General features: G+C 38.9%; 1 protein-coding gene across 2 annotated transcripts in view; it reads left to right on the top strand.

Annotated features, from left to right (window-relative positions):
- kirrel1b (kirre like nephrin family adhesion molecule 1b) overlaps window positions 1-12460 on the top strand; it is a 99564-nt gene that overhangs the window by 49186 nt on the left and 37918 nt on the right. For both annotated transcript variants that reach the window (XM_008433976.3, XM_008433977.3), the window contains exon 2: window positions 10012-10161. In XM_008433976.3, the coding sequence (XP_008432198.1) occupies window positions 10012-10161 (150 nt within the window). The remainder of the gene's footprint in view (window positions 1-10011; window positions 10162-12460) is intronic.

The following is a 12460-nucleotide window of genomic DNA, read 5'->3' as shown; positions in this document are numbered from 1 at the left end:
CCAATTAACAGCGCGCAGCAGCAGCCACCCCCGCCTCCAAATGAAGAGGTGAATTAAACATCACCACAACCAGATGGAAAGAAATCAGAGAGAAAGAGAGATGGATAAATAATTGAAGACAGGGATGGGGGGGAGAGAGTAGGTCATAAAGAAAGGGGGAAATAAAACTGAAATAAGAGATGAAATGAAATGTAAGAAAGCAGAAGTCAATTAGAGAGACTCAGAAGGAGCTGTAGGGAAAAAGGAAAGGAAGACAGGGCAGGAGTTGCTGGCAGTGAGTCAGTGTGATTCTTATGTGTTTTTAGAGAAATGTGTGTGCATCTATCCCACTTTCAGGAAAAACAGTCAAAGAAACACAATCCGGCTGTTTGAAATACACAGCGGTATAATTAGGTTGGTTGCAGCAGTTATGATTAGACCAAACTCTCTTCAACTGAACTGAATAAGCTCAACTTTGACATCATTCTTTATGCATGCGTGATTCAATGTGTGTGTGCGTGTGTGTGTGCGTGCGTGCGTGTGTGTGTGCGTGCGTGGGAGGATTTGTGTTCTTGAGACTGAGAGAGAAAATTCAGAAACCAGTTTACCAAAAAAATAAATAAATAAATAACGAGTGCTGCCATCACACAGATCACACTAGAGTCACATTTCTTTCAAATGATGCAGTTTATTTATATCCAAGTATAAAAATAATGTGAAATACGTACAAAACTTGTCAGAGTTTCATCGTAATCACTTCTTTCCGTCACTAACATTACAAGTCCTGAGCATGACGGTAATTAAATTGTATTAAAATGAACTGAACTGATTTGAATTGGATTTGGACTAGATTTTATATCATTGTATTCGATTAGGATGTTTCTCTTCTTAAAGCTGCAGTATACAACTTGGCTGCATTTAGGAAAAATAGGTTTTGTTACATATTTGCTGTGACAGTATAATATGAGACAGATAATCTGAAAAGATCAATCTCCTCCACCTCCTCCCTCCTATCCTGGTCATAAGCAACAAATTAGAGCCCAGAGAAGCATCTTAGCGCTGTCAATTATGCCTGTGTATGCGTTGCTAAATGTGCTAATGGCAGAGACATAACTTTCTGGTTCAGGTTAATCTGTTAATAAAAATTTCTCAACACAAAGAGCTGGAAAAAAGAGTTATCATGTGTCCAGCATGTGATTTTCATAGTGTAGTTGTTTACGTGTGCCTGTGTGGACAAATATTTGAAAGAAACTGCTTTTGTGTAAGAATATGTTGCAGTTTGGTAAATCTTGACTACTAAAGTTTTGATGTGTGTGCGTACATCTGTGTGCATATGCTTTCAAATCCTATGTGCATAACTTTTAACAGTCCGTGTGCTACTTAGTTCCTGCATATAAATGTTGCTGACTTCCCCTGGTGTCTGTGTGTGTGAGAGAAAAAAGAGAGAGAGAGAGAGAGAGAGAGAGAGAGAGAGAGAGAGAGAGAGAGAGAGTGAGAGAGAGAGAGAAAGAGCAAGAGAGAGAGAGAGCCTTCCAATAGCTTCCTGGTTTGCTCTGCGGTCGGCATAACGCTGCTCCTCTGTGCTTCTGGAAGTGTTTGTGAGAGGAAATAAAAGCTGTGCTTGGCGGCGAGGGGACGCTGGGAAATCATGGAGCTTCTGTTTACAACAAACACCAAGCGAAGTGGGACACTCAGCGACAGTCTTTGTGCACGTCCCTCCGTGTCTGCCCCACTCTGTCCAACTCCATCTCTCTCTGTCTGATCTCCTGTACGTCTCTGTCAGATAAATGCCGGGTGCTTTGGAGGCATAAATGTTGCATGAATTATATTTCTAAGGCATCAAATAAACAGGCAGAAGTGAACTTTGCACTGCAGGAAAGATGCAGTTATTGGTTGTTGGATGCTGACCTCTGCGACTGAAGGACTGGGGTGACACTTGGCTTTGTGATGTGGACGAAAGTTTGTTTTAATTTCAATTAAATCTATTTAAACAGGATGGATACAGTCAAAAGAAGTCATGATGGAAACATGCTTTTGAACTTTCCTCACACGTACACGTCTGATTTCACTTCAATAATTCATCCCTCCTGTCTCGGCTGTCAGTCTCTCACATTCTCTCATGACAGTCCTTTGTTTTTGGCATTTTCCTCTGATGCAGCAGAGGACGTTCGGACACAGAAAATAAACTGGTAGTTAGTAAACAACTTTCATTTTCAAGCTTCATTTAGATGTTTATTTGAATTTTTTGTATTATTTTCATAAAGCCTCTTAATCGGCTTATCTTTGTCAGTTTGTAGAATAAGTATGAATAGGCATCAAAGTGATAAACACATTCACTGAGCCTTACGTTTGAGGAAAGAAATATGGATGTGCATGATCTGAAATCGGGTTTTCTTCAACCCTGTCCTGGCATTTTCAGATTTTTGAGTAATATTTTTATTCCCATAATTGTGTTCTGAATAGGACTGCACAATTAATCTGAATATTTTATTTATTTCACTCCCATACAATCAGAAAAACAACATAATGAACAAGTATTATTAAAAATATGATTTTGTCATATAGTTTCTGAGGAAATAGTGCATAAAAGACTCCCATTCAAAGAGGAAAATGCTGTAGAAATTGTAAATATATGCATGTGATCTAACAAATCTGGGGTTTTCCTAACAGAAATCGAGTTTTAATAACAATTCAATGACATTCACTATGAAATAACAGCTACAGAAAGATTGATTTGTGTATTACTTATTCAGCTGAAAATCTGGTCTCTATATCAAAAATACTCGTCATTTTGGAAGAGGCCAACATTTTTTCTATTTTTAGTATTGGAGTTGTGTTTAAATATAAAGTCAGAGGAATGAAACCCTAGATAGAAATATATATTTTCTACATGATGGCTGTTTATTCAGGCTGCTACATCTACAGAGTTACCTGAAGTTTGGCAGATATTGGTACATTTCCTCCTTCGCCATTTTGTTGTTTTACAGTTTTGGTTGATTTATATACAAATAATTTAGGTTATAGAAGAAGTAAACTGTACAGGATGTCACACTTGATTGAACTTCACTTAGTACCATTTAATTTTTCTAATTATTTTTAAAACATTAATCCTCTGAACTTGAAAATGTTGGAAACCTTTGACTATTTTTGGTAATGCTAACAATGATAGTCATGCTTATATACCTTGACATAAGGTGCTAAAGAAAGTGTAAAACAACTTTAAATAATTTTCTTTTTGGTTCCTAATTTAAATGATTAATGAACACTAATAAAAGATTGGAAAACTAAAATAATTACTGTCGCTGTTTTTACAAAACCTGGATCTTAGAAATCAGCTTATCAATGAATTTAGAAGAATTTTAGAAAGCAGCCTACTTTTTAATTTAGAAAATATATAACAAAAAGACAAATGTAAACAAGAAGAGTAAAGACATGCATTTTCTTTTGCTTTTGCCTCATCTGAATTCAGTTTCTTAAGCGCTACGGTAAATCACAAAGGTCACAAAACCTCTGAATATTTTTTTGACATTTTACTTTGAAATTTTTTCATAACAATTCCATCCAGCTCAGAGGAACAAATATTTTTGCTCCTATCCAGGTTTTGCCCTTTGCTGCCATTTTCGAAATAGCAAAAATATTCACTTGGCATACAGAGCACAAAGAGCAGCAGATATGCATGCAGGCATGCGTGTAAACACAGACAATGTTCTTATGAGCCCACGTGGAGACGGCATGCCCTCTCCTGCCTGAGAACGATGGTTGAAATGGGAGCGCGCTGCAGCCCAGAGGCAGAGCTGCACCATGAATACAAGGAAAGGGTCAGCGCGGCGGCGGCGTTTGGGGTGGGGATTCAAAGAATCAACGCTCCAGGGTTCAAATGGTTGTAGTTTGGGGTTACAAATATTGCAAGCCGACTGCTCGTTTTGACATAACGTTGCTTCGCTTTCAGGAAGTTCTGTTCAGCCTCAGGCGGCCATATTAAACTTGTACTGCGAGGAAACAGATATTGCATTCCCTTGTCTAATAATAGGATAGGAGAGAGTTCTTGAACTCCTCGCAATTATGTTGCTTTACATATCAACTTGAATTCCAGCAGAGTTACTGCGTTAAAGTTTATGCTTCATAAGAGTGTCATCAATGGTGTTTTTTACTGTGACAGTTATTTTTCTTAACCACGATTAGCTAAGCAAAGAAATTCTGAGAGCTGCACTTTGCTGCTTTATTTTTCGCTTTTCCTCTCACATTCTTGATTTTACTGAAAATGTGTGAAGTGCTTGTAAAATAGACATTCACCTGAAAGCCAACACCTCAGCGTTCACAAGAGAGAGACGAGAGGCATATCGGGATAGAGACAAGCCATAAGGTACAATCAGCCATGACTGGAGTGTCTTGAATTGCAGAAGCGACGAGAGCTTTGGGTTCGATGTGCATGAAATGCAGCTTCCTATTCTAGTCCAATCAAATCTTTTTATGAACATGGCAAGTATCGTATTAATGTCACTTTTCTAAGATGTGATCTCACTACAAGACGTGTAGTTACATGTAAAATGACATATCAGAGGTGAATTTAAAACCCTCACAAAGTGGTGACCAATAATAAGAGAAAATGTGGCTTTGAGGGCTTTTGTTAATGGTGCTTTTTGTCCATCAGAGGCAAAAACAGAAACTGGCATTATATTCCCAAAGGGAGATAAAATGGTTGGTCAAAAAACTGTACAACATTCTCACCTTATTTGAATTTAGCCTGCTCTTTATTGACTGTTAGTACCAGATGTTACTCAACTGGGCATTTACTTACTAATTAAGTTTGAATTAATAGGGATACTTCGACACAATTTGTTGGTTTTTACTCATTTGTTCTTAAATTTTCCACTAATCTGTAAATATCTCTTTCAGCTTTAATTCCTGGATTTTATCAAAGATTTTAGTGAATCTTCTCCATCTGAATATTAATACTACGCCTCATATTTAATGTTGTACTAAGATTTTGCTATTACACATATACTTTCTTCTTAAGTGATTTGAATGGTTTGAGATACCAGATGTCACCAAAGCTTTGCCTGAGGAGAAAAAAGACCAAAATGAATAAAAGTGATTATAGAGGATAATATGATTAGGCATCCCTGGTTTTTATTGTGAAGCTCCGTCTATTGTACCAGTGGGTCATTATGTGGTGAGAGTGTGAGAGGAGGAGAACATCATCCCCCAGGGTGATGCTGCTGCGATGGAAACGATGGAGACGATGAGGCTGGAAGAGACGGCCGAGCGGCAGAGACAGCTGTGATGAAACGGGATCTGGAGAAGTAAAGAAACACGAGACGATGGTTCGATTAAATCATCCAAATTTTAGCAAAACGATATATAAAAGAAATATACAGAGGAATATTTAAATATGTTGTAAAAGCCAGATGCATAAACTCCTGGTAAAATATACTTAAGCTTGTGGTTGTAATGTAATAAATTGTAAATGATTTTAAGCAGTGGGCACGTTTGCAAGGACATGTTGACTGTAAACCTACAATGCAACAAAGACTAAGCAGCAAGAAGAAGAGAGTCTGAAACAAGAGAAGAAGAAGAGGAGAAGATATTAGGGTGTGTGTGTGTGTGTGCGTGTGTGTGTGTGTGTGTGTGTGTATTTGGGAGGGTGGGGACAAGTAGGGTGGGTTTCCCGTAGGGTTAATTACATCTCTGTTCTCTGTCAGTGTGACTTTCTCCTCTGCGATCTGAGTAGCCGCTTCAGGCTGACAGGCCACACACGACATGCCCACATTCACAAAAAAATGCACACAAAAATACTCCCACACACACATTCACCGTTAAACATCACGACACAATAACAGAAAAATGTTCCTCCTTCTCCTACTCTTTTCTATTTCTCTCCTCTCGCTGAGAGAAACTGTAAACTCACAGAGGTGCATCCCAGGAGAAAACTTGTTGTTGAGAGCCGAGTTCTACACGCAGAAGAAAGCCTGTGCTTGTAATAGCTGTTAATTTTGCATAAATCATGCAGAACATGACCCACATGTAAATCACTCATGTCAGCAGGATATCACTTTCCAGCAGCTTCTTCTTCTTCTTCTTCTCCAAGGGGAACAGCTTTACTTTTCATTGTTTTGTCTCATCAATTATGTTTGTCTTTGATTTTTTTTTTCAAGAACAATGACGTAAAAATGTATCAATATTTGACATAGATTTCAGGATGCAATATGTTGGTATTCACACAAGTCCTAACAGTAAAGCGAAACTAGTTGATCAAATGTTAGAAATATATTATTTGTGTTTTTTCTAGCTGAGAAATAAATGTACTATGGATTTGTGGTTCACAAAAGTATGTCTGCAAGGGAATTTATCAAAGAAGTGACATCTATCAAAACATATCTCTTCACAACACAATATTTTAGGGTTTATATTTAGACATTTAGCTTTGCCCAGAGCCTCAGTCGAACAAGTATTTGACAGCTTTCAAAATCCTGGAATTAGATTCATTCATCTCCGTGTTCTCGATAAGCGAGGAAAGAAAAAAGAAACAAAAAATAGGGAAACTGATTTTTTCAAAAACTTATTTCCTTTCCTATTGCCTAAGACTTCTTTCCCTTTCATCCATCCATCTTATTGTTTTCCTTTCCTCCTTCCATTTTTGGATTTTTCCAGGTTCCATATTTGAATCCAGCCCAGTGGATAAATATCTGCCTTAAAATGATTGTGAAAAATTGTATTTATACTTTATAAATGGGGCTGAAGAGAACAGAGAACTCTGGAAAGTTATGGAAAAGTCTACTGAAGCACTGTCTGACAGACTGTGTGCATCTGAAAGGAACGTCAAACCATCATCAACTCTCTCCTCACCCTAAACTCCTGGGTGAACAAAGATCGCCCCAACAGAAGGCGTGTGACAGTACAGAAGGTCACAAAGACTGTATAGATTAGGTCCTATAAGGGTAATGCCGTCTATTTTGTATGTTAATGTTTATGACACCATCAGGAACAAAACACTGTGTGTGGCAGGTCTGGAAGGGCCTCCAGAAAATAAAACAAACTTTTCTTCTTCATTGTTAAACATTGGCTCTATGTTGTAACATCTAGCCGACAGTGAGAATGAAAGGATCAATTTTAAACGAACCAAAACTCTAAAGTCAAATTTCACATCTGTCCAAGCAGAGAGAAGGTTTTCCTGAGCAATAGTAACTCTAAGCACTCGATTTGTTTGTTTGAGAAATCCCACCATCCTTTCAGAGCGAGGTCTGTTCTGTTCTGTGCTGAGCAAACAGCTCAAACTTCATCAAGCTGCATGACTGGATGAAACGGAAAATACTTACTGCTACTGAAGGTGACTGCGTCACATCATAACAGCAAAGATTTCCATACATTTAATATAGATATATGTGTGAACGTGATAATTTACCTTGATAAATTGTGTTGAAGTACAATTTATATACTTAAATATTTTGTGTAATCATCTTGCCATTCATTAGGACTTGTTTTAAATGTGATCATTTTCATGATAAGCAAACTTAAAGCCATTATTTCTGCCACAGTTTGCATCATTGTCAGTGGCTGCGAGAATAAATTAAGAGAATAATTTCACTTAATGGAAACGCAAACAATTTTAAAAAAGAGTCATGTGATCAACAACACAATGTTACTACTGGTGGAAAAGACGAAGAAGACGAAAGGAAGTGGCAGAATTATGGTTCAACAAGATTTGTAATGGAAAAGCAGTTAGTGTTAAGGTGTTTTGTAAAAAAATTTAACCTTACACTACAGTTCTGTAAAATATGTGTGAAACAGCAGCATCAGGTTTTACCCACTGGTACTTCTATGACTTATCTTTAGCAGTGAGGTTGGAGGGCCTCCTTCCCATGACCCTAGTCTTTAACTTCCTACAGATTCTTTATCAGATTTAAAGACTGTGTCACTCCAAACGTTAATATTACTTCCACTCAGAAGAAACATATTGGTACAATTAAATGATGACGTCAAACATAAATCTGCCAGGTATATGATAAAAGTTGGGCTTAGCTGTACATAACCCACTGTACTCAGACTATGTTACGATTTTGAGTTGCTGATGGGATTTATTTCACCTATAACCACAAAGAACAAATGTGTGAAATTCCTAACAGGAATTTATCTTAGAATTATCTCAGTATTTAATCATTACAGATACATTTTATTTTCTAACGTTGCAATAAAAAGTTATCCTGAATGAGAGTATGTATGCACGAGGGAAACTCTGAAATTTCTTTCATGAGCTCAATTTTAACCGAAGCCAAGCAGCCTTCTTTAATAACAAGGAAGTGCTTTAAACCAGATTTTTCCCTAAATTTTAAATGAAAACACAGATACCAGCAGGCAGTCGCTGCAGTTGTCCTCTGAAATCAGAAGCAAAGATAAAGAAACATCAAAGCCCTCCTTGTGAGAAGTCTGGAGATCCCGGCCCCTCTGTAAAGGAGCTATTCACACAAATAACACAACATGTGTAATCCTCCTGACAAATCCGTAAATCTCTCTGTTCTGTGCACCTTTGTGGTTGAATCCCGCAGAGATGCGTCCCTCAGATCCACGGCCTGCTTTATTAACCAGTTTTTTTTTGTTGCCTTAATTAGCTAATAGGATTGTTTTAACCATGATCCAAGAACAGAATAGCCCACGGGAAGACAAACACCGACTCTGTGGAAGTGTGTGTGTGTGTGTGGGGGGGGGGGGGGGGGGGGGTGTGCATGCACCCTGTGTGTGCATGCATGCAAGACTGAGTACATATGCCTGTATTCTCTCTGTCAGGAGTGAGTCGATGAGATGTGTGTGTGTGTTAATGTGCACAAGTGCATACATTTGGTGTGATTGATCGCCGCTTGTGCCTGGGTGTGCACGCACGAGCCCTTTCACGTGCGTGTGCATTTGTAATCTGAGGCAGCCACCACTCTCTCTCCTTCTCTCCGCCTTAATTAACGTGGCTTCTTGCGAGACTTTCCTACGGAATATGAAACAATTTTACCTGATGATGCAAACAGCTGAAAACACTGGCTCCCTTCGTGCCTCGCCTCTTCACCTAACACTTTCTTTTTATGCGAGAGCGTTAATGGCTGCCAGTGCTACACTTGTAGTTTTTATATCTGTGTCTTTTAGTGGTGCAGCAATTGCCAAAAGGCTTATTTTGCTGCAAGAAATGTGTGTATGTAAGCAAAATCCTTTGTACTGTGTGATGAAAAAAGCTGTATCACAGCTCGCCAATGATGTTCCTGCAGCACAAGAGCTGGCTTACACATCTGTGCACAGATGCACACAGTCCAACACACAAATTTGAGCCTCGGAGAAGTCCAAGGAAAACCTTGGAAAGAGGGCAAGAAGGAGACAAAGCAGCGGCAGAAGGCACAGAGGAATGACAAATATGGGAATTTGAGGAACTGAGCTTTGAGCGCAGCCAATATATTGAAATGATTAATAGGATTTTATAAAGTAAAATCTCTAAATCCCTGTGTGTCCTTCCCCTTGGCTGATACAGTATTCATGTGGACATACAGTCCCAGCAACAAAATTCATATTTCTTTGACATTCTCACATTTTTTTTATGTTACAACTGCAAATGTCCATTTTATCGACTATTTATGCGATAAACTAACAAATCAACACATTAATCACAATTAATTATTTCAGCTCTACATTAAACCTCTCCATAACTCATAATATTCCAAGAAAATGCACTAAAGTTTATGGTTGTAACATTGCAAAATGTATAAAATCTAAAGGAGAATAAATACTTCTGCAAGACACAGCGACTCCGTTCAGACAGGATTTATATTGAAATGCCCTCGTGATAAAAACAAATACTAAAATCAGACTATAAATATACTATATACTCAATGAAAGCACACAACAAATTACTCCAGCTGCCATCATACAGACAGACGTGAGTCAATAAGATCAGAGAGGCCGTGTGTCGCTCAATACGGCATAATAAAGGATGGCAGCTCATGGCCAAGACGCAATGAACAGATCCTAAAATTGATTTCTTTCTTTGTCCTTCTGTTGCAGTGTGCTGTGTGCGATTCTCCCAGGAGCCGGCCGACCAGTCAGTGGTGCTGGGAGAACGAGTGGTGCTGTCCTGCGTGGTCTTCAACTACACGGGCATCGTCCAGTGGACCAAGGACGGCTTGGCCTTGGGCGTCGGAGAAGGTCTTCGAGGTAAAGGGAGGGGGAAGAAACTGTGTAAAATGAGGAGGGGGAAAAAAAAGGTTCCACTTTATGCAGCTGCAGAGATCAAAGGGGAGTAAAGAGGAGAATTAGTTTAGATATGGTTTCGGTTCAGTTGGGGCAAAAAGAAACCTGGCAAAAAGGTGTTATGGTTGAAAAGTTTAGTTTTTACACAAGTGATTGGTGTAGCATGCAGGAGAGAGTTAAATGCTCAAAAATCCTCACTAGTGACAATCTGGGCAAAAATGAGTCCGGCGTATCATGGTGAATTAGAGAAAATCCCTCACACTGCTCATAAAAGCAGACACGCATTCGCATTTACATTTTAAGCCGACACGCACATCCGGACCAGCTTATTGAGGGCGAAACAGAAGAATACCCTTCAGTTCAGAGGAAGGGAGAGCGTCACATGAAACCTAAAGAAGTCGGAGTTATGGGGTCAAACCTTTTCCACACAGAGAAGCCGCTCTCTCTGGTGATCAAAGGGACCAGAAATGAAAAAGTAATGAGTTAGAGGTCAGAAAAAAGTAAAAGAACTTACCTCAGTTATTTACATGAACAAGGTTTGGGCCACTGAGGTTTACTATGTAGCACTGTGGATCTGCTGGTACGTAGATATTTTAACTCAAGACACATTTTTGGCAAGACTTTCAGCTGTCAAATGGAAATTAGCTCAAAAAGAGCCTGAGATCTCAACAGAACGATGGATTATCTGTATAAATTTAACAGTTTAAATGTGAGTAAAAATACGTCTTAAGTCAAGACTTATTCCGATGAACTAAGAATCATACATTAGTTGGAATGCTTATTTTTTAGTGATGCATTCATTTGTCTTTCTTTTTGATCGACGCTGGCTACATGATGATGAAACATAACATGTCTTTAACAATATCTTGGGGAAAAATAAGAATGTCCCTTGTTTATTGTTTGTTTTTTGTAATAGTCAGTATTTCACACCATTAAGTTCAGGTTTCACTTGTACATTTAATTTGTGTTTTACACTTCTATAACTCTAAAGTAGTGCAAATGCAAAATAAGCATTAAATATGATCCATTCTTGTGTCAATTTGTGCTTTTCATGTAGAGATTATGAATTGTAGCTGAGACTTAGTAAAAAACAATGAAATCACCCTTTAGTCTTCAGGAGTTGACGGGAAGGTGAAGTAGATGCCAATAGCATTGTTAGCAGCTAACAGTTAGTCATTTTTGACATTTCCACGGTGCAACAGAACAGATCACTCCTTCCTCGTCTATCACCGTGTTTCAGTTTCAAACACCTGGTGCCAAAAATGCAGACAAAAAAATCAATGAGGTCTTCTTTACAGCTTTTCTAACACCATCACTGCCGAGCCCATCTTTATGAATTCAGACTGTCTGGTGTTACTGTACATGATGAGACAGATTAAATATAGAACTGCAACTATGTTTCTTCAAAATCTGTGTGCAAATTCATCTCAAAGATCCTGTTTTGAAATCAAAGTCAAATGTTGATTTTATTTACATTCTTCCTCTGTCCCTTGATGCTGTTTTGTTAGCTCATGTGAATTACTAACACTTGGATATTGGAAAGCATTCTGTGTTTACCGCCTTTTTCACACCTGCTGAAAACTGTTGCACGGTGCTTTAGCACAACCTACTAAAAAAATACCAATTATCTACTTGTTACTGGATAGTGTGGGAGTTTCCTAACGTTGCAAATGAACGTTGGTGTCTGGAGAGAGCTGGAGTTGAAGTGGTTCAAATGTAGCTTTCTGTTCAACTGTCAGGAAATTCAGGAAAGGAAAGCAAGTCTTGACCCAGGCTCATTTCACCAAGGGAGATAAACTGCTGATTCAGACTGATATCTTCTAGCAGTGAAGAGAGCACTCTGAGGGACTCCTGAATCCCACCAACACATCCTCTGTCAGGAGAGGCAGAGCGTCAGAGGAAGTTAAGAAGCTCCTTAGTGACAAGGTGCTGCGCCTGGATAACATTCTCCCAGAGCCGTAAAGGCTCTGACACCGAAGTGTAGCTCTGGCTGACATGACTTTTCAAATCACGTGGAGGTCAGGAAAGTGCCAAAAAAGGGCAGGCAAGAGAGAGGCTGTCCTGTTATTTCAGAGTAGCCACAACACTCACTGTCCATAAGTAAGCTAAGAAAGATTTCTGAGGAAGATCTTCATGTACGACGTTCACATGCAGAGCTCTTCACATGAAGACCTCGGCGATCATCACCCTTCACAGGATCACCTCTGACTTTATGCCCTAAACATGTTTTAGTGCCACTAGAAATGAATTCATCTGGTTCCTG

The sequence above is a fragment of the Poecilia reticulata genome, chromosome 17, assembly GCF_904066995.2.
Source record: "Poecilia reticulata chromosome 17, P_reticulata-male-v2, whole genome shotgun sequence".
Lineage (NCBI taxonomy): Eukaryota > Metazoa > Chordata > Actinopteri > Cyprinodontiformes > Poeciliidae > Poecilia > Poecilia reticulata.
This window is presented reverse-complemented; position numbering and strand designations above follow the sequence as displayed.